The sequence below is a fragment of the Anopheles gambiae genome, chromosome 2 (assembly GCF_943734735.2).
Source record: "Anopheles gambiae chromosome 2, idAnoGambNW_F1_1, whole genome shotgun sequence".
NCBI classification, from domain to species: Eukaryota; Metazoa; Arthropoda; class Insecta; order Diptera; family Culicidae; genus Anopheles; species Anopheles gambiae.
In genome coordinates this window covers 88,116,134-88,136,740 of record NC_064601.1, presented here as the reverse complement: position 1 = coordinate 88,136,740, position 20,607 = coordinate 88,116,134, and the positions used below count along the sequence as shown (strand labels likewise).

The following is a 20,607-nucleotide window of genomic DNA, read 5'->3' as shown; positions in this document are numbered from 1 at the left end:
AACACTGAATACATGTTCATTCATCGTGCTTAATATATATATCTGTTTTCAAACTAAATGAGGCGAATATAATATGAAGGGCCAAGATTTTGTAGTAGTCCGTTGTTGCTAAGGAAAATCCAATTCGATCCAGACGAGATTTGATCGCACGACGTTTAGTACAAGAGGGCACTGACGTTACCACGGCACCATTATACAGCATCGAAACTGTGAGCATCGAATTCCAATATATATATCACACATCATTAGCACTATCAAGTGAGGCGTTCTTTTCTCGCTAATTATAAAAGTTAATTTATTCCACAAAAGTATTTTGTTTTCTCCATTTCGCGGCAATGCAAAAAAAACCGATGAACAATTATTTCGACAACGTTTGCGTTAAATTATTTATCCCACGCACGCCTCATTGCCGCGCTCGTTACACATTCAAACGGTGCCTTCTTCCGGCAACCATGTTATCACTGTGACAACAGGCACTACTGCGCGCTACCACCAACCTGAAGCAGCAGCATTAAAATGCAAACCCGTGCTCGAAATGTTTGCCAAACAACTAAAAAGTGTTGTTGTCCCCCGCATTTCCTCGCGGTGCAAAAACTTTGCATGGGCACATCAAGCAAAACAAAACAAAAAAACTTCTCAAAACAATACCTTTCCCCATGCACAGCATGCCAGCAAACAACTGGCCACGAAACAGGCGGTATACCTTTACACTTGTAAGCAAAAAAGGTTGGTCGTTTTTTTGTTGTTTGTGATGGCAAATAGTGCAACTTTGCGCACCGAGAACCGTGGTGCATCTCCGTTGTCCAACCCATTCCGTCCTACCAAGCCACAGGAAGTGTTCACAGACAAGGTTTGTTGTGTGTGTGTGCGTATGTGTGCGATGTTATTTACAATTTCCCTACTCACTTGTGCGCATCGGTCGGCACACGCTTATCGCACACGATGACGACAACAACTGCCCCACAGTCTATATCTCGCGGCCACGTTCACAAAGCCCGGAAAAGAACGAAATTTTCAAAACATACCCGAACCAAACCCGGAAAGTGTTTCCCTCTTCATTCCCTTTCCTTCTGTCACCGGGCAGCCGCGCGCACAAAACAACAACATGCTGGGCAGCGGACACGAATTGCACCGCTTTCCAAACACTGGCACCTCCCAAACCAGGCCCCGACCCAGAAGTAGTTCTAAATCAACCTTTCGAAATGAGTATGTCTCCCCACTCTTCTCTTACCCCACTGTTACACTCCATTCTAGAAGCAGGGGACAACACAGTTCGGGTAAGTGTGTATTTGAAACGGCACCACCATTAGACAAACAATGGCGCAACATAACCTCCAACACGGCCAGCCGAGCAGTTTCCGCTTCGTTGGAGATGATCATATCGTATCGGGCGTGAATGCGGGGTGTAATGTTTGACTGACCGGGGATGATGACGATTGAAGAAGGAGGGGAGGGGAAGTGGGAGTAAGAGCTTTTCCGGTTCACGTGAGCGTCGAAAATGTACGACAGGTTGGAGGGGCATTCACCGGCGTGCGCGTGTTGATTTAATCCGATGGAAATGATCATCGGATAGCGATGGATAATAATCGCCAAAAAAACGGGAAATGAAATACGTCTCCCCACGTCTGTTTTGTGGTGTATAATACGTCTTGTTGATGTTGTAAAGCTGACACATTGGTGTGATTGACATGTTAATGTGTGCTCAACACGTTTTGAAGATCATTTTGCCACAACGGGTTGGATTGTACACATTTGTCCGAATCTATTCCAATATGTAACAAAAGTGTGCTGTGGTGCCATGACCAGGATCCAAAACATCTACTTACTCCTAGACGTTCCATTTCTGCTCTACCAACTCAATTTTCAGCACATTTCACGTGCACTTTCTTTCATCAAAGTGTAGCCGAAAAATACCTCCCAGACGACCTTCGAGACATTCTCCCCACCATGTCCTTCATCTCGCCGCCAGTAACAACAGAATCGACAGAGCTCCGAAAACCAGGTCACCACCACATTGGGGGGGTCGTTGGGTAGGTGGTTTGTGCTGTCATAAAATTCTCCATTCTAGTGTCCTTTGTTTGTGCGCTGCCCCGGGTGCACTATTTCGTTCGACACAAGGCAAATCATTCCAGGCGGGACTTATCTGGAAATTGAAACGTGTAACCCTTTTTTCGCCCACTATCAGGTTTAATATTTTCATGGACTTTAACATTGCGTGACCTTCTTCGGGGACGAGGGTCGGTTGGGTTTTTGGAAGAGCGCTTCGACAATGAAAGTAAGAACTAATGGCACATAAGGTAGGCAGTTTCTCGGCTACATAAAAATGATTGTGTGTCAATGATTTATGCTGAAACTCAAAATCATTCCCTACGTGTTTTGCCATTTTTTTAAATCCTACTAGTAGTATTTTGACCACTTTTTGCCTTTTTGCTGTAAAAAATATCACCACTAATGAAACCTTTCAACACATTTTCCCTTCGTTCAAAAGCCTTCCTTTTTTACCCATAAAAAAAACTTGTTGATTATATGAACCCTCACACCAAACGTGTTACCGATCCAATTCCACTATCTGCACGCTTCATCCTTCATTTTTAAGGGTTTTGTTTTTACTCTTAACATTTCTTCGTTCACCACTGAAGGTAAATTCAAAATTTAGAAGAAAAAAAAACCGTCAACACATACACAAGGTGTCTACGTTTGCATTTTTGAAGGGTTGAACACGTTTTCACACCGAAGCATTTCGATATCACTGGGAAGGTGTTGTGTCAGAATGCAACAAGATTTCACGCCTGGCACAGGCAGGACCATTGGGTCGTTATGCACGCATGGAGATGGAACGCTTTTATCTAAATGATGCATGCAAAATGAAATGCTCCATTAAAAATCACGAATCAATACTTTTCCTCCACTGCGGCTGGCAGTAAATGAACTGAACACGATTGTGTTACAACAATGTTCAAACCCCTCCCCAGCACTAATTAATCCCAATCGAATCGCAATAATAATCCAAGCCGGCAGCAAACGTTGGAAATCCCAACCACCAATCACTGTGTGCTGCGCTTCTGCCAAGATTTAATTCTGTAATTTATACTTCCGGCTCGAAGGAGGCAACCAAGGCTCTACCCGTTACCATCATCGTCACTATCGTTCAATGTAGGCCATCGTCGCTTTACGACAGTGAGGAAAAAGTGAGCCCCGAAGAACGAAACCAATCAAACAAAAGAACTTTGATTTTCCGCCCGACACTAACGCATGGTGGTGAAGCTCCAAAAAAAAAAAACAAAAAACTTTGTTGGAAAATGGGGAAGCGGGGGAAGACCTTCAGCCGCTACTTCCTGCATTGGGGCGGTTGGGGTCAGTTTATTGAACTACAACCGGCAACACACACACACACTTCGCCAGCGTAATAAAATCGTAAATTTGAAACCAATTAATGCGCGATGAGCTGTGTGATGATGCATCAAGAACGCAAAGGGGGCTGGTTTGGGTTCTGTATTTTTTATTTTTTACCTCAAGGTTCAAGGTTTTGGTGCGTCGTGATTTTTGTTATTCTATTTGCCGTACGACGGAAACACACGCGGAAGGCAAAATTTGCTTTGAACCAGGGGTAGGTAGGGAAGGGAAGGTAGGTGACGATTGCCCAGTCATCGACAATGCGCAATCGCCAGTGCGTGGTGGGTTCCGAATTTGTTGGATCAGTTTATGACACTGCAAAGTTCTTCAGCGGTTTCTCGCGAATCTTCAAAGTGTGCCATTTGCTGTTCAGTAAATTTCAAGCGCTCTGGGCGACATCAAACGCTACCGATTTACACGATCGATATTGGGAGGGTAGCGATCGGAAAGAGTTTTTTTATGGATATCTTGAGTGTTCCAAAAACTCAGTCATAAAATTGTCATAAGGTTTTTTGTTGAGTTTCCAATATCTTATTATTGTGCACCTTACAAGATCATAATATTTGACCATCTAACAGTATCCAGTAAAAGGATATTTGGAAACCTGTCGGAACACTTCAAGCTACACCAGCCTTCCTTTTTATAACTTTTACTGGCTTACAATGCAAAACTAGCTGCTAAAATACATACTGACATTCAATCGTTTAACTCAAGAGTTTATATTGAAAGCTGAGAAGTTCGTGTTGTCAAACGTTTGTTTAATCTTATCATGGTTTGTAATTTTTGTTTGTTTAAATTCAATTTTAAATTTAGTTTTACATTTAATTTAAATACATACATAATAACAATTATCAATTAACAATAGTCATTGCAACATAATTGCAGCTCAACTGACCATTATAAATGTAAGAAATCCCATTCCCTAGGCATTGTTGAAGATAATAAGGCACAAACAGGCAGATACAAATATATTAAAAAAGTGAATTCATAGTAAAAATATTATGAAATACTATCATAAATATTCAGATAATTTAAGACACAACCAGGCAGAAACAAATTTATTCAAAAAAAAATAATTGTGTAATAATTATAAAAAATGAAATACTACCATAAATATTCGAAACAAAATGTTTAAACATGAACTATTATAACATTTGAACAATAAAAGATATACATGTAAATAATATTATCATTAGATAGATAAAAAAGAGAGATAAATATATAACAATATAGAAATTTATTTTATTTAATTTGTAACATTTTTTATATACTTTGGTAAACCTACATTTTACACGTAAATTTTGCAACTATCTCTCACAACTTCGCAAAATCTTATACATAATATTGACCTTAAATGTATTTTTTTTTACTAAGCAATAAATAACAATGATCCACCAATGCTTCGAAAAAAAGTTATGAACAACATTATCTTCGGCAATGCCCCAAAAAATGAGGTCACAGGAAGAAGTACAAAAAAAACTAAGAATCAATTTATGAACTTTTGCTCTTTTTCTCTTTTTCTATAATGTTTCACTTTCAGAGAATCAAAAAAAACCCACAACGGTGCCTTGTCTTCAAGAACAGGGCGCACCGTCGACGACATGTACTCCGGCGGTGAGGTTGTTTTTGTTTGCTATATGCTTTCCCAGTCCGAACGGAAACCGGTTTCATGCGCGAGATCTATTATGCTGCCCTGTCTGCCTGCCAAGCATAGATGTATGTATGTATATGCTGCCGCAAAAGCGTGTATGCTTGTATGGGTAGAGGCGGACAGCAACTCGAAGGAAAGCAAGAACGTCGATGCCCGCATGCACCACGCACAGTGTGTGTCACCCGTCAAATGCGCATGTTGTGCGTGCGTATGTGTGCGTGTGTGTTTGAGTGTGTATGCAAACTGCACTGAGAAAACAACACCACACAACGGGAAAGGAAAGCCCCCGTTTTGTGTGCGAACAGATCGCGAAAAGCGATCTAGTATTCATTTTATTCCTAGATTGGACTCAAAAAAGGAGGAAAAAATAAATAGAACTCACGCGGTCGTTGGCTGCTGTTGATGTTGTTTTTCTACTCTTCTTCTTCTTCTTCTTCCTTTCTTCTCTCGCTCGTGCTCTTGCTCTCCTGCGGTGTGCGTGTGTCTGCGCGTTCGCTCTCGCTCGCTCGCTCTCGTTTCGCACACCAACGCTCCTTCTCTTTCGCGCTCCTTCTGCTCTGCACACCCTAAACAAAGAAGCCCACAAGAACGGAATACGGGCCTCTTCCAGCGAAGAAATGGCTCGGAAGCAAAACGCACTTCACATATTCACCGAGCGGACTTTTCTGCACTGATTCGATGCACTTTTCATTCAACTCTGCTCACCTTCTGTGTTGGTGTGTGAGTATGCAGCACACAGAACGCCAATTAAACCACTCAACAAACGCACATACACCGCCCACGATACCACCCCTGCCACACTACCCTTACACACTTCGCTGGACACTTTGCAGACGCACACACACACGCACGGGGCGTTATCGCACCAATGATTTTCGCTAATCTCCCAAATCACCCAAACTGTTAAATAACGCACACTGCACTATCCTTCACACAGCAATCACAGACACAACCGGGGCGGCGACTCCCCCTCACCGGGCACACTACTCTTCGTCGCAGTGCACGGGGGAAAAAGCAGCACGATTCCTTTTTCTTTCCCTAATTGAAATGCACACCGCTTTGGCCCGGCGCCACCGCACGCTGTTCTATTCTGCTGCGCTGGATCGTTTCAGCTTCTTTGCATTACCTCCCTCACTGTTGCCTTTTTGGTGTGGCCTTTTCTAACGCCAAAACATTCGGAGCGAACACACGGACTACGTACCGCACACGCACGTCCGTCCGCTGTGACTGCGCGAGAGTAAATAACCATTTTGCGGTGCACGAGAATGCGAGAACGGTGCGGGAGAGCGAGAGCGTGTGTGAGAGAGAGCAATTCTCTCAGTGGTATTTTATTTTCACTCCCATGGAAACGACGACAGAGGAAAAGGGTCAGCCTTAGACCGAAATAGAGCTGTCTCTTTCCTTACAGTTCCCTGTGTTCGAGCAGTTTGTGTGATTTTTTCGTGCAGTTTCAATTTGACCGTTAGCTACAGGAATTAATGACAGTCTGGCTAAACATTTGCACAATACTTTGTAACGTTATTTTAGAGACATTTTAAATACAGACAGAACTCATTGATTGAACTTCGAGTACGAAAGCATAGGAATTTATCTAAACAGAGTATGACATTGTTCTATATTGATTAGTTTTCGTTTTCCATGCAAATGGAATGATTTTATGATGATCTTTCCATTATTTATCGAGCAGCCAACCAAAAAGAAAGCCAAATGCGTTCAATTATTGAGTTCCGACTGTAGCTCACAAGATAAAAGATTGAAAGGACAGCCCAACTTGCCCAGAGGAGGGTGGATTCTGATTCAAACAGACCCCAAAACACTCGACTGTTTTTAGATTCGTTTGCGAATCTCTCCCCTACCAATAGAAATGTGTTTCAACAATTAAATAAGAATCGGCTATCTTTTGCCTAACAACAACTCCTAACGACGTAGGTTCTTCTTGCATGAAAAGCACCAAGGGACCAATCCAAAAATCATGTTCAATCAAGAACAAATACTGACTGGACCTATCTAAAGAAATGATAGATATACTCTTGCTATCAATAAACAATTCTATAAAAGCAAGTTAAATGATGGAATAATTCATTGAAAAAAAAACATTAATCACTGTTCAATTGTTTGAACATGGTAATTGAAAATGGTAATTGCCATAGCGACTTTTGCTATTTCGAGAACCCGTATATCAAGTGGTGGTATATTAATATCCTATGTATTTCACCACCTGATCTCCTGTGATAGTATTGTCCATGAACGATCGCTTGGCTTGAGCAGCTTCCTACTCAATTCGGAATCGCCGAATCCTTCTCTACTTCTCCTACGCCTCAACAAAAGTTGTATGATACATATTTTCCCGGTGCCGTACTACAGTCGTCTACGCGTGTTAAATAGGAGAAAGGAATTAGCTCGACTTATATCAAAAACGCTTATGTAATGCCAAAAGTACCTTATTCCTGTAAATACCTGCAAGTCTAAACAAATTTGGATTTAGAGTATCGGGATTCTAAAACGGTAACAATAATGTAGGTTCCCTGTCACAAAACCTGTTTATCCTTTACATTCTTTTCACGAGTACCGCGAATAATGCGCTCCAGAGACATTCGCGCATTTCGAATTTTCGCGTAAGTTATTCGATAAATAATCCTTTTGATTGTTTGTATACTTAATTACTTATTTATTACCAATGGTGAAAAAATCCGTTATTTCCATCTTTTGAGCAATTTAATATTTTTAGCATTTTTTCATGTTTTTGCATTCGACAATTGTCCAGGAAAATTGTACCGTTTTGACATATGAAATATCGAAATTAAAATTCGAGTATTCCGAATTCACAACAGGCAGGTTAAAATACATTGAGGTTTTATCTTTATCTCTAATGCATAAAACAACAAGCTTCGATGACCTTTTTTCTCAGGCGTACTAGATCCAACTGCCATCTCTGGCATGGACTTGGCTATCTACGTACATAAACATCGAAGATCAGACTTTTTATTATCTTGCGATTGAAGAAATCAACCTGTTGTTAAAGACCAACTTTGAAATTTTAGTATTTTCTATGTTCAGATCCCTCATCGCTGGCTAATAAATTCAAAGCCGTCAAAATCCCTTGTGTATATCAGGCAAGAAATAGATAGAAGAACTTGAATGACACGCTGCGTATTGAAATCCAACAAATTGAACTGCATTCAGGTCATGCACAAATCACACTAAATTGTGTGTCCAAATAATCCTGCTTAAAATACACCCCCGATTGCCGTCTACACCATCTTATCATTCGATAACTTAACATCGCCTTATCACCAAACGCGCGGATAAGCTTACCACCGATGTGAGATCCGTTGAGGGCAAGCTTCCCCTCAGTGCTCGATCAACACTTTACCGACCATGTTCAAGTTGTTAGTGCTGTGCGCGTTCGTTGCCGGTGGTGCGATGGCCATCGGCACCGTGTCGGAGACGCGTCCCAACGCCCGTATCAGCGGTGGTGAGCTGACCGATCCACGGGCCGTTCCGTTCATCGTCGGCATACTCATATCCGGCTCGTCTTCCCATTCGTTCTGTGCTGGTATTTTGATTTCTCCCCGTCACGTTCTCACCACCGCAAGCTGTGTGTCCAAGTGAGTCTGGCGTCGTTTGATACCTTGCCCAACACATAGTTCATTCCTTGCTACGTCTTCGACTCTATTTCAGCCGACCGACGCTGACCGTACTACTCGGTGCATCGGATATGACCCGCATCCAGCAGTTCATCGGTGTCGCGAACATACTAATCCATCCCAACTACAGCTCCCTGTTCAACCGGGACGATCTGGCCATTCTGACGATGGACCGTGACACACCGCTGAACGAGTACATCCAGGTAGCGAACCTTCCCCGCTGGTCCCACATGGGCAACACGTTCAACGGCTTCGGCACGACGATCAGCTGCTGGGGCAATACGGGCAACCGGGACAATGAGCCAATCCCGACGCCAAACCTGCAGTCCATCCGGACGCCCGTCATCAGCAACACGGTGTGCGGCATTTCGCACAACTTTATCCGGGATGATCATATCTGTACCTCGGGCGACATCGGAGGTCCTTGCAATGTAAGTAGGAGTACAGTTTTGTGATGTAGCAAGCAACCTAAACGCTCATGTCCTTGCAGGGTGATGACGGAGGCCCGGTTACGATAACGGAGGCAGGCCAACCGATCGTTATCGGTATGCATTCGTTCCACTACAGCGGACTGTTCGGGTGCGATCGTGGCCGGTCCGCCGTTCATGTGCGTCTCAGCAGCTATCTGAGCTGGATTGAAGCCAACTCGGACGCGGTAATCAGGCCGTGATTGGGGTGGATTTAAGAACCCCCCAAAAACTCGACGATACTGTGGCCTCGACTTGTCTACGTGGGGGGTGGGAAGGGCGCACGACCTACGTACGTCATTGGCAGGGCTTAATCCTTTATCTTATCCGGTGCGAGGGTGGTAATAAATCGAATGAAAATAGCAAACAATTTGCGCACATCGCTTACAATCTCCTAATTTACGACCGATCACGAATGAGGTTCATGATGACAACTTCCATTTTGTTTGGGAAAATCCCACCCAACTAGGCTGTGAAGTTCACACACGGAGCTTCAGTTGAGTTTGTGCATTCCGGACGAACGAACGATCGCGATTCATCATGGCAAAGCACTGCCTTTCGTATGGCGCCGTAGGTTTGCTGATTGTGCTTGCGTCTTGTGCGCTGGCCATCGAGCTGCGTGGTCCTTCGTCGCGCATCAGCAATGGACAGGCGGCTGGGCCGACCCAGTTCCCCTTCATGGCGGGAATTCTCATCTCCGGAACGAACGAGCGTAGCTTCTGTGCTGGAGCGCTAATTTCACGCCGCTTTGTGCTTACTGCAGCGGCCTGTATCGTTGGGTAAGGGACAAACAAACAACAATACAGTTCCCCTTGCACTAATGCTTGATTTCCAAACTTACACTGCCAGCACCAACACATTCACCGTACTGCTGGGCGCATCCGACATGACGCGCATCGAGCAGATCATCCCGGTGCTCAACATCCCGTCGCACATTATCATCCACCCGGGCTACAGTGCGCTACTCAACCGGGACGACATTGCACTGCTGCAGCTATCCCGCGACGCCGATCTGACGCCGAACGTGCAGGTGGTCAATCTGCCACGTCGCTACCATACCGCCTTCACGTTCAACGATTGGTCCGCCACAGTCGCCGGTTGGGGCAACACGGGCAATCGGGACAACGAGCCGATCCCGCTGCAGCAGCTGCAGTTCGCCACCGGCTCGGTCGTGTCCAACTTTGTCTGCGGCATTTCGCACAGCTTCATCCGCGATGGGAATATCTGCAGCTCCACCGACAACGGAGGCCCGTGCAATGTAAGTCGAACTGCTGGAGGTTTACGAGATAGGGTTAAATGCTACTTTTGGCCCGTTTGTTTTGCTCTTACCAGGGTGATGAAGGTGGCCCAGTTTGGGTGACGGAAGGAGGCGACAGGTTCCTGATCGGTGTGCACTCCTTCCACTACGACGGGCTGTTCGGATGCGATCGTGGACGATCGTCGGTACATACGCGCCTGACGGAGTACCTCGACTGGATCCAAGCGAACACTGATGTAGTGATTAGACCTTAAATATACATGAGTTTGAAGTATACAGATGCTTTTTTATGAAACATTAAAAACATTTCTAGTGTTATTTCTTGAGGAAAAGGATCTCAGAAAGAACTCTTCTGAACGTTCAGGTCTTTTAGTCAACCAAAACGCGTACCAGTGACTCGCAAAATGCACCAAGCACATATAACACAACACCTTAACGCCAATCCTTACCAATCTCCTGCCATAAAACCCCCACAGTAGCCCAAAACAGATTTGCAATGTTCTATCTTATCGAGACTCCCTGCGCTGACTTGCGCACTTGCGTGGGGTCGGCCACCCGATAAGCCCAGCCGCCCTATAAAACCGAACACCCAGCAGCGATCCCTTGCCCAGTTATCTCCCGTCCTGCGTGAAGGTAACCATGAAGAAGTTCACCGTACTAGCTGCCACCGCGCTGCTCCTGCTGCTGGGGCAGGTATCCTCCACCCCGGTCGATCCACGATCGGTCGACTGGTCGGTGGTGCGTACGCTCCACCAAACCGATGCCATCCGTGCCAAGCAGGGCCTGGCGCCCCTAACGGACGACCAGGTACGATCGTCGCGCATCTCCGAGGGACAGATCGCGACCGCCACCCAGTTCCCGTGGGCGGTCGGTGTGCTCATCTCCGGTTCGTCCTCGCACAGCTTCTGCAGCGGTGTGCTGATTTCGCCACGCTTCGTCCTAACCGCTGCCGTGTGCATTTCCGGGTGAGCAGTGACATTTTGAGCCCACCGTGAGCTGAAGTGATTATTGAAAAGTGTTTGTGCGACTCTCTCGTTTGCAGCTCGAACACGCTGACGATCCTGCTCGGTGCTTCGGACATGACCCGCGTCGAGGAGTTCATCGGTGTGTCGAACATCCTGTCCCATCCGAACTACAGCTCGTTCTTCAACCGGGATGACATCGCGATCCTGACGCTGTCGAGCCCGGCCCCGATCCGCAACACGATCCGGCCGATCGATCTGCCTCGCTGGAGCGATGCGGGCAACAACTTCAACAACTGGGCGGCGACAACGGCCGGCTGGGGCAATACGGGGCGTCGCGAGAACGAACCCATCCCCATCCCCAATCTGCACTTTGTGGTCGATTCCGTCAACTCGAACTTTGTCTGCGGACTGTCGCACACGTTCATCCGCGATACGCACATCTGCACCTCGACCGACAATGGCGGACCGTGCAATGTAAGTTTTTTTTTTATAAGAAGAAGGATTGCCGTGTTGAATTGCAGCTAAAACTTTGGATTATTTTGGTGTTTGCAGGGAGATGAAGGTGGTCCAGTGACCGTTACCGAGAGTGGCCGCACGTTCCTTGTGGGCATTCACTCGTTCCACTTCTCCGGGCTGTTTGGATGTGATCGTGGCCGGTCGGCAGTGCACACGCGCATCACGGAGTATCTGGGCTGGATCCAGGACAACACCGATGTGACCATTCAGTAAGGAAGCTGCTCGCCTCGATTTTACTACCCCGCTTTTTGGCTGGACTCAATCAAGGTCTGAGCGTATCAATGTACAAAAGTTAGTGTCACTGTATAGAGAAATAAAGGTTAGTGTACTCTCGTAACTCGATAGGCTACAAGCACTATTGAGCTCGAGCTGGGACAGGTATCGATTTTGCAAAAAAGCGTTGTGTAAACTTAGATTGAGGAGCCCTGGAAATTTTAGTTATCTTGGGAAGATGGCCAAAATCTTGCATGCAACTTGAAAAAGAGCTTAAACGAAATACTTTGATAAACCCCCAAACCTTATCAGAAGTCAAGCTTTTTACTGACAAAAACAAGTAGCTGCTACGCAGCAGCTACCTTATCAATCACGGTGACGCTATCAAATCGATAACACTCCCCCTATCCGTTACGTGTCAAATGGCCATAAATTGAGCCGTGACAGGATGTCAGTCGGTCAGTTGTCTCCTGTGTCAATCTCTCAGCAAACGGCATTGCTTCAATCATGAGGCTACTAGCGCTACTTCTCGCTGCGTTCTGCACAGTGCACGCGATCGGCTTAGATCCTCGTACGATCGATTGGACGCTGGTTCGTACTCTGCACCAAACTGACGCCGTTCGTGCCAAGCAAGGCCTGCCTCCGCTAACGGACGATGAGGTCCGCTCCGCACGCATTGCCGACGGACAGATTGCTTCTCCAACGCAGTTCCCGTGGGCAGCGGGCGTCCTGATCTCGGGCTCCTCGGCACACAGCTTCTGCAGTGGTGTGCTGATCTCGCGTCGACATGTTCTCACTGCCGCCGTGTGCATTTCGGGGTAAGCAAAAGTCAATACAGGCGCAAAGAGACCATATTATGCTCGCTCTTTAACTCCTGCTTTACAGCTCCAACACCCTGACCGTGCTGCTCGGTGCGTCGGATATGAAGAGCGTGGAGGAGTTCATTGGTGTGTCGAACATCCTGTCCCATCCGAACTACAGCTCGTTCTTCAACCGGGACGATATTGCGATTCTTACGCTTGCGCATGAGGCTCCGATTCGAGACACGATCCAGCCGGTTGCACTGCCGCGCCGCAGCCAGATCGGCAACGACTTCAACAGCTGGGCAGCGACGACGGCCGGCTGGGGTAACTCGGGACGCCGTGACAATGAGCCCATCCCGATCATGAATCTGCAGTTCGCCACCGATGCGGTGACGTCTAACTTCCGCTGCGGGCTGTCGCATACGTTCATCCGTGGCACGCACATCTGTACCGCGACGGACAATGGAGGAGCGTGCAATGTAAGTAATCGAGCGTAGTTTTCTAAGATTTCTAGGTACTATTGTATTTTTGCTTCCATTCGCAGGGCGACGAAGGTGGTCCAGTGACGGTTACCGAAAGTGGGCGTACCTTCCTGATTGGAATCCATTCGTTCCACTTCTCAGGCCTGTTTGGATGCGATCGTGGCCGACCATCGGTGCACACGCGCATCACGGAGTATCTGGACTGGATCCAGCAGAACTCGGACGTCGTTGTAGAGCCGTAAGAAACTCTCTTGTTGAACCGTTTGTAATGAATGCTACAACTAAAATAAAGCGTCCCCACCTCTTATCAATCATACGATACACCTGTTGTTAAGCGTTTCTGTTGCCGAAGACTCGTTAGAAATACGTCACCCATCGTAAGGCGATTTGTTTCTGGAAGCTACGCTTCTTTTCGGTTGCCTCTTTTCGTGGTCTACTGCTTCAGCTCAATTGCAACAGTTCCCACCCGGGTTTTTGTTGATAAGATTAGCAAACGGTGGGACCTGCATATATACTCCCGCCACCTGCTAATCCCGCTTCAGTCAATCAGCCAGCGAACGATGCGATTCCTATCAGCAGTTGCCCTACTGGGGCTGACGATCGTCAGCGTCGTTGCCTGCGTCTCCGGCGAGGGAACGATTACACGTCTGGAAGATATCAACTGGGCTGAGGTGCGTCCGGTACAGGAAAGTCCCTTGTTCAAGGCTAAGCGAGCAGCCAGCTTCGTCGAACGGTATTTGGAACGGGCGGCCCCTGCTCCGGAGCGCACTGGTCGCATCAACAACGGTGTCGTCGTCGGTCCGACCGACGTGCCGTACATTGTCGGTGTGCTGGTGTCGGTCGAGCAGGGCACGTACTTCTGCGGAGGTGTGCTGGTGTCCCGCACGCACGTCCTCACCTCGGCGACGTGTGTCGAAGGCCAGACGTCCATTACGGTGCTGCTGGGTGCGAGTGATATTACGCGCGCGCAGGACTTTGTCGTCGTGAGCCATGTGCGAGTGCATCCGGACTTCAGTTCCTTCTTCCAGGCGAACGATCTCGCCATTCTGACCCTTTCCCGCATGCCACGGTTTAACGGTAATTGGAGTCTTCTGTAAGACACAATTCAATGAAGAATTAAAGACCTCGTTCTTGTTGTCGCTTTGCAGATCAAATTCAACTGGCACGTCTTCCCCGCCGGTCACAGGTGGGTGAATCGTTCACGAACGCTTGGACCACCATCAGTGGCTGGGGTGAGACGGCTTCCAACACTGGCGAGGCACTACCAATGCAGCAGCTTCGTTCGGTGCGCTCGCAGGTGATCTCCAACTTTAGCTGCACGATCAGCTTCCCATTATATCTGAGATCTTCCAATGTTTGCACCTCATCGGATGGTGGAGCGCCCTGTGTGGTAAGATGACTACGCAAGCGAGTTTGATTCAGAAATTTAACATACAATCTTTCTTGCAGGGTGATGAAGGTGGTCCAGTAACAATCGTGGAGGAGGATGGACAGTCGACCGTAATCGCCATTCATTCGTACACGTACTCGCGGGGATGCACACGCAGCTGGCCGGCGGTTCATACGCGCGTCACCGACTATCTCAACTGGATTGAGATCTACACTGGAGCGAGCATTCGAGCGTAACCTAAAGACACGGAGCAAGAAATACAAAATGTGTTTGCGTTTGCGAATAAATTTTATTTGATCTACCGTCCTTGCCTTTGCTTATGCTACCGTGTCCCAGTTGTCCAGTATCACCACGTCGGAGTTCGCTTCAATCCAATCCAGATACTCCGTAATGCGCGTGTGTACGGTTGGGCGTCCCATGCCGCACCCCAGGAACGAGGTGAACGAGTACAGTCCGATCAGGAACGTACGTCCCGTTACGACGTCAACCGTGGTCAGTGGACCACCTTCGTCACCCGCACAGGCACTGCCACTGTCGCCCGTGATGCAGATATGTTGATCGGTAATGGTGAATGGGAACGAGACGCCACAGTTGAAGTTACTCATGACGTGATTGCGCACCAGGCGCAGATTGTTGAGAGGTAGTGCCTCGTTTGTGTTGGAAGCGGTACGACCCCAGCCCGAGATCGATGCCAGCTGGTTGACGAACGTCATCGTACGCTGCCGGCGGTTGGGCAGTGTCACAGGGCGGATATTGTCTGGGAAGAGGACGGTTTTGTTTAGCAGAAGTGTACATGATACAAGACATTGAAAGATTGTTAAGGACCTTGTACTCACCATTAAGTCTCACGGCACGGTTTAGCCGAAGTAGAGCAATGTCGTTGTCGGACGGGGCCGGGTGTACAATGATCTCTGAGACCGCGATGAACTCCCCAGCGGTGTTGATTTGGGCAGCATCGAGTAGCACCGTAATGGAAAGATCACGATCACTGAAAGAAAAGGAAAAAACAATTCAGTTTTATTGGAACAACTGCTACGATCGACATTCCATCTGTCTTACCCCTCAACACATGATGCAGCCGTTAGCACGAACAACTCAGAAACCAGCACACCGCCACAGAAGTAGGTGGCAAATTCCTCACTAATTAGAATAGCGGCCGCATAAGGAATATCTCCGCGCGCTACCGTCACACCGTTCAAGATGCGCTGCGAACGGTTGGGCTCCTCCGAAAGGCTTGAAACGGCACCACGATAGCCCGGCCTCTCTCGTATAGAACGTACGCTGGACCAATCGATATCTTCCGGGCTTGATATACTTGCTCCCTGCATCACGGCAGGCAGCAGGAGGCACACGCTAAGCGCAATCACTCGCCACAACGCACGCATTGTTCCGGGAGGGGTATTGATTGGGTTTGGATGACTTTTGCTATGCAACTAGCGTGGAATGAGATTGTTCGGTATGGTTTAAACACGACGGCTGTTGCAGGTTTAGTGTTTTTTTGGTTTTTATTCTTTCTAATTTTTGCTGATAAGATTATGTGCGATTGCACTCTCGTTTTGCACGTCAATTGGGGTTTATGCAGTGCTGTAATCACTCTGGAGGGCTGCTTATCTGAGTTGCATCGTAAAGTTAAGTCTGGTACGTTAGGATATTTAAATAAAGCAGGCCAACCTGAAGCTCAGCTTGAGCTGATTATTGATATGTACTTAATGAGATAAATATATGAACTCGAAATATCATTACGTTTATGTCCAAGAAACTAGAATCATGGTATGCATTGAATGACGCTTCAGCTATTTTTTGAATAGCAATATTTCTGTACATATTGGAGCACCATGTTCAATACCTTTTCCAAATCAAACAGAGGTCCTGCTAGACATTATCCTTGGCCCACTCAGATTTAAAGTTATCATCAACGACATAACTAACTTTATCTCTGAATGCCGTAGACTACTTTTATGAGGATGACGTTAAGCTTTCCTACCCCATGAATGATTTAGTTGACTTTGGAATATTTCAATCGTCTTTTTCTTATTTGAACAACTGTTGTATATTGAATATTTCTCTAGAAAAAGAGAAACAACTCCAGTGCTGATACAAGAATTAATATTAGTATTAAAAACACAGGTTTTTACAAAATTCTTGAAAAATTACTGAGCAAAGTACAGTTTCTCTCAGCAATATTGATTCAAATGGTTCATTTTTTCTGAAAAATTGCTTTAATCAAATCAAAGAGACGTCATTTAGATGACTTCAGATACTCCAATGCGCTAATCTGATATGATTTTCAACATAATAAATAGGTACCCTGTAAAATCTCAAAACAAAAGGAAAGACCTGCCAAGAAGCGCATCAACAACAAACAGCGCAAAACTTATCGCTAAATCCACATTCCCTTGTTGGGGGGAAATTGGAAGGCACACCTGTCCCATTTTTTGTCAAGCACAGGCCTCCGTCAGCCAGTACGCCCCATAACTTTCCGATACGTATTGATATTGTCGACAAAACACGCAGCAAATCCCTTTTCTGACCAATCACGATTGATAAGCAGCTTTTGGAAGCGGAGAAAAAACACCGATTTGCAACGTCCCCCATGGCTTCTCCTCCACATTAATGAGCCTCCATTGCCTTGACCCTTCCCTAACGGGGCGTACTTTGTGTAGGGACTAAAAAACGTACAGTTTCCTTCGAACCACACCTCATTATACGTTCACTGCTAGTACAGACAGGATGGTAAAGTATTGTGCACTGGTGCTGCTCGCAACTAGCAGCCTGCTGCTGGTGGCGACTTCGAGTCGCGAGATCCGCTCGGCGCAGGACGTCGACTGGAGCCAGGTGAGTCGGTTTTACGACCCCAAGGCGGACGCGGTGCCCGATCGTCGCATCAACAATGGCCAGATCGCTAGTCCGACCGATGCTCCGTGGGCAGTTGGGCTGCTCGTGTCGCTTGCATCCGGTACGAGCTTCTGCGGTGGTGCGCTGATTTCGCCGACCCACGTCCTAACGGCTGCTTCCTGCGTGAACGGTCAGAGCTCGATTACGGCGATGCTGGGTGCGAGCACGATTGCGACGACGTCCGATTTTGTTCCGGTGGCGCACGTACGCGTACATCCGGATTACAGCTCGTTCCTGGAGCGAGATGACATCGCGATCCTGACCCTGTCGCGTCAGCCCCGCTGGAATGGTAAGCGACAGGCCTTGGAATCGTGGAACAGTCACTGACTCTTCCGCTCGTTATTGCAGATCAAATCCAAATCATCAACCTGCCACGCCGCATGTACATTGGCCACTCATTCAACAACTACGTCACGACGATCTCGGGCTGGGGTGAAACCGGCACCAACACGGGCGAACCGCTGCCGATGCCGAACCTGCGCTTCATCCGCAGCCCCGTCATCACGAACCTGAGCTGCGAGCTGTCCTTCCTGCTGACCAACATCCGCAGCACGCACATCTGCACCGCGACCGATGGTGGGGCACCGTGCGTTGGTGACCAGGGCGCACCGGTTACCGTCACCGAGAACGGGGAAACCTTCCTGATCGGCATCCACGTGTTTACGGCTTCGCGCTGCGAGCGGGGCCGTCCTGCCGTCCACGTACGGCTGACCGAGTACATGAACTGGCTTGAGCTGAACACCGACGCGCTGATCCGACCGTAAAGAGGGAATAAAGGTGGGCTTATCGTACGACCAACTGCACCACACTGATCTCATCTTATCTGCTACTTCTCGCTTACGTCCGAATTGTGTTGTTGTGCGTCTAGAATAATACCCCGATTGGGTTATAAATACGCGTTGCTCTGTTGCTAATGCGCGCTTTAGTTCGAGGGAAGACGTCGACGACCACATCACCCAGACGAGACACCATGGAGCTATCATCGGTAGTTCGTACCATTTTGGTAGGTTTGTGTGTGATTGCAGTGGTTGCTGGCAGTCCGGTGCCGGATGGGCCAGATCGGCGCATCAACAACGGGATAGAGGCAGGCCCTACCGATGTACCGTGGGCGGCCGGTGTGCTCGTGACGTTTCCCTCCAATACGTACTTCTGCGGTGGGACCCTGATCTCGCAGCGCCACATACTTACCTCGGCCAACTGTGTCAATGGGTAAGTGTGATGCCCTCCAAGATACAAAACCCAGCTCTTCTTCACATATTGTTTCCCTTATCTCTCCCACAGCTACCGCACCATCACGGTAATGCTTGGTGCACACGATATGACCGCGGTGCAGGAATTTATCACCGTCGCCTCCGTACTGGTGCACCCGGACTTTAGCTCGTTCTTCTTCTCGAACGATCTGGCCATTCTGACGCTGTCCCGTCCGGCGCCGCTGAGTGACCGGATACGCGTTGTGCAACTGCCTAGCCGTCTGTACATTGGCCATTCGTTTAATAACTACGAAACGACGATAGCCGGCTGGGGCCAAACCGGTCAAAGCACGGGCGAGGTGGTCCCGGTTCGACGTCTGCTGTACTTCCGTGCGCGCGTCATCACCAACACTAGCTGTCTGGTTAGCTTCCCGTTGTATCTGAGCTCGCGCAATGTGTGCACCTCGACCGAGAATGGTGCAGCTTGCGTGGGGGATGAGGGTGGTCCAGTGACGGTAACGGAAAATGGACAAACGATACTGATCGCGGTCCATTCGTATGGCTTTTCGATGGGCTGCGAACGCAGCTGGCCGTCGGTCCATACGCGCGTCACCGAGTACCTCACGTGGATTGAGAACAACTCGGACGCTGTGGTGATGTGAATAAAGAACATAAATAAAACGTGAGAGTAGGCCGATACACCACATAACGTAGAACGTGAATTTGTGAACTTCTAGTTAATTTGACCCGGTTACGGGGTTGTGGAAGATAAATTTTGGGATATGCGTGAAATGGTTTTTTATTAGAGAGAACGCAAATATCTTTTTTTTTTAAATTCCGAGGGATACATTAAAAGAAAATGATTCAAAATTCACACCGCTCCTGGGACTGATCTCGAACCCATGGCAAACCTGGAATTTTACAGAACTCATTCTGGAACTTTTTCCAAACCCATATAGGTGTTAGGATTAGTCATGAACCTGACTCTGGAACTGATCCTAACTCCCTACCGGTCCTTTAACTCAGTGGTCTCCAATTTGTAGTCTGTGGCGTTAACAGAAGAGGTTCGCGAAGAAATGGAAGAAAAGCCTATTACATTATATTTCGTGCATTTTTCTTGCCCAGAATCAAGATAACATTTTTAACAGGCACGTTTAGAATAAGATTAAAACATATTTTTGATTAAAAACGTTGAACAAAGTCAATGAAATGCATGCCTTAATAGATGTGGGCTGCGGCAAACGTATTTTATAAGCCAAGTGGTCCACGATCCTAAAAATATTGGAGAGCACTGCTTTAACGTGGAGTTGATCCCGATCCCATACCAGATCTGGAATATGTCTTGACTCTATACCGGTACTGAAATTGCTTCAAAAACCGTACCGGCTCTGGCATTGATCTCGAACCCACGCCAAAACTTACTCTGAACCCATAGTGGTCCTGTAACCGATCCTGGTCCCATGCAGATCCTGCAATCCTTGCGGCTCTGGAACTGTTCCCACACCCATACTGGTCCTTGAACTGATTCAGATTCCATATCAGTCCTGGAACAGATCCTGATTCCATGCCCTGATACTGCTTTTGAAACCTTAATAGTACTTCAATCGGACTCACTCAGTCCAGTTGTTTTCTTATCGTATTTTTGTTCTTGTTGCATCGAAGGGTTCATCCTACGAAAAATATTTACAACAACCAGCTAAACTAAAGAATATAAATTTATTGAAAGGAAAAATGCTT

At 47.2% G+C, this 20,607-nt stretch overlaps 7 protein-coding genes across 13 annotated transcripts in view; 5 read left to right on the top strand and 2 right to left on the bottom strand.

The window, feature by feature from the left end:
* Positions 1 to 6,287, bottom strand: part of LOC1276378 (prominin-like protein) — a 42,364-nt gene extending 36,077 nt beyond the window's left edge. For all 7 annotated transcript variants that reach the window (XR_009764871.1, XM_061645174.1, XM_061645175.1 and 4 more), the window contains exon 1: positions 5,427 to 6,287. The gene's annotated coding sequence lies outside the window, so the exon portion shown is untranslated. The remainder of the gene's footprint in view (positions 1 to 5,426) is intronic.
* An 878-nt stretch (positions 6,288 to 7,165) lies between these two features.
* Positions 7,166 to 9,528, top strand: LOC3290027 (chymotrypsin). Its single transcript, XM_556350.4, has 4 exons — positions 7,166 to 7,181; positions 8,382 to 8,652; positions 8,726 to 9,122; positions 9,182 to 9,528. Exons 1-4 carry the CDS (start codon positions 7,166 to 7,168, stop codon positions 9,359 to 9,361), a joined length of 864 nt encoding a protein of 287 aa, XP_556350.4. The 3' UTR covers positions 9,362 to 9,528.
* Positions 9,529 to 9,647: 119 nt separating this feature from the next.
* Positions 9,648 to 13,675, top strand: LOC1276375 (transmembrane protease serine 9). Its single transcript, XM_061640522.1, has 9 exons — positions 9,648 to 9,937; positions 10,008 to 10,416; positions 10,491 to 10,663; positions 11,028 to 11,381; positions 11,459 to 11,855; positions 11,934 to 12,095; positions 12,558 to 12,928; positions 12,996 to 13,392; positions 13,458 to 13,675. The coding sequence occupies exons 1-9, from the start codon at positions 9,699 to 9,701 to the stop codon at positions 13,635 to 13,637; spliced, it is 2,682 nt and encodes an 893-aa protein (XP_061496506.1). The 5' UTR covers positions 9,648 to 9,698; the 3' UTR covers positions 13,638 to 13,675.
* Positions 11,007 to 12,278, top strand: LOC1276376 (serine protease 1). Its single transcript, XM_315716.5, has 3 exons — positions 11,007 to 11,381; positions 11,459 to 11,855; positions 11,934 to 12,278. Exons 1-3 carry the CDS (start codon positions 11,056 to 11,058, stop codon positions 12,108 to 12,110), a joined length of 900 nt encoding a protein of 299 aa, XP_315716.5. The 5' UTR covers positions 11,007 to 11,055; the 3' UTR covers positions 12,111 to 12,278.
* A 249-nt stretch (positions 13,676 to 13,924) lies between the features above and the next one.
* On the top strand, positions 13,925 to 19,586 carry LOC5667318 (transmembrane protease serine 9). Its single transcript, XM_001688662.2, has 7 exons — positions 13,925 to 14,472; positions 14,544 to 14,785; positions 14,845 to 15,017; positions 17,506 to 17,969; positions 18,029 to 18,440; positions 18,572 to 18,889; positions 18,962 to 19,586. Exons 1-7 carry the CDS (start codon positions 13,956 to 13,958, stop codon positions 19,530 to 19,532), a joined length of 2,697 nt encoding a protein of 898 aa, XP_001688714.2. The 5' UTR covers positions 13,925 to 13,955; the 3' UTR covers positions 19,533 to 19,586.
* Positions 15,055 to 16,239, bottom strand: LOC1276373 (collagenase). The gene is made up of 3 exons (XM_315712.5): positions 15,845 to 16,239; positions 15,622 to 15,773; positions 15,055 to 15,542 (listed from the first exon to the last, which is right to left on the bottom strand). The coding sequence occupies exons 1-3, from the start codon at positions 16,168 to 16,170 to the stop codon at positions 15,103 to 15,105; spliced, it is 918 nt and encodes a 305-aa protein (XP_315712.5). The 5' UTR covers positions 16,171 to 16,239; the 3' UTR covers positions 15,055 to 15,102.
* LOC5667317 (chymotrypsin) lies at positions 17,469 to 18,483 on the top strand. Its single transcript, XM_001688661.2, has 2 exons — positions 17,469 to 17,969; positions 18,029 to 18,483. The coding sequence occupies exons 1-2, from the start codon at positions 17,516 to 17,518 to the stop codon at positions 18,442 to 18,444; spliced, it is 870 nt and encodes a 289-aa protein (XP_001688713.1). The 5' UTR covers positions 17,469 to 17,515; the 3' UTR covers positions 18,445 to 18,483.
* Positions 19,587 to 20,607: the final 1,021 nt, after the last annotated feature.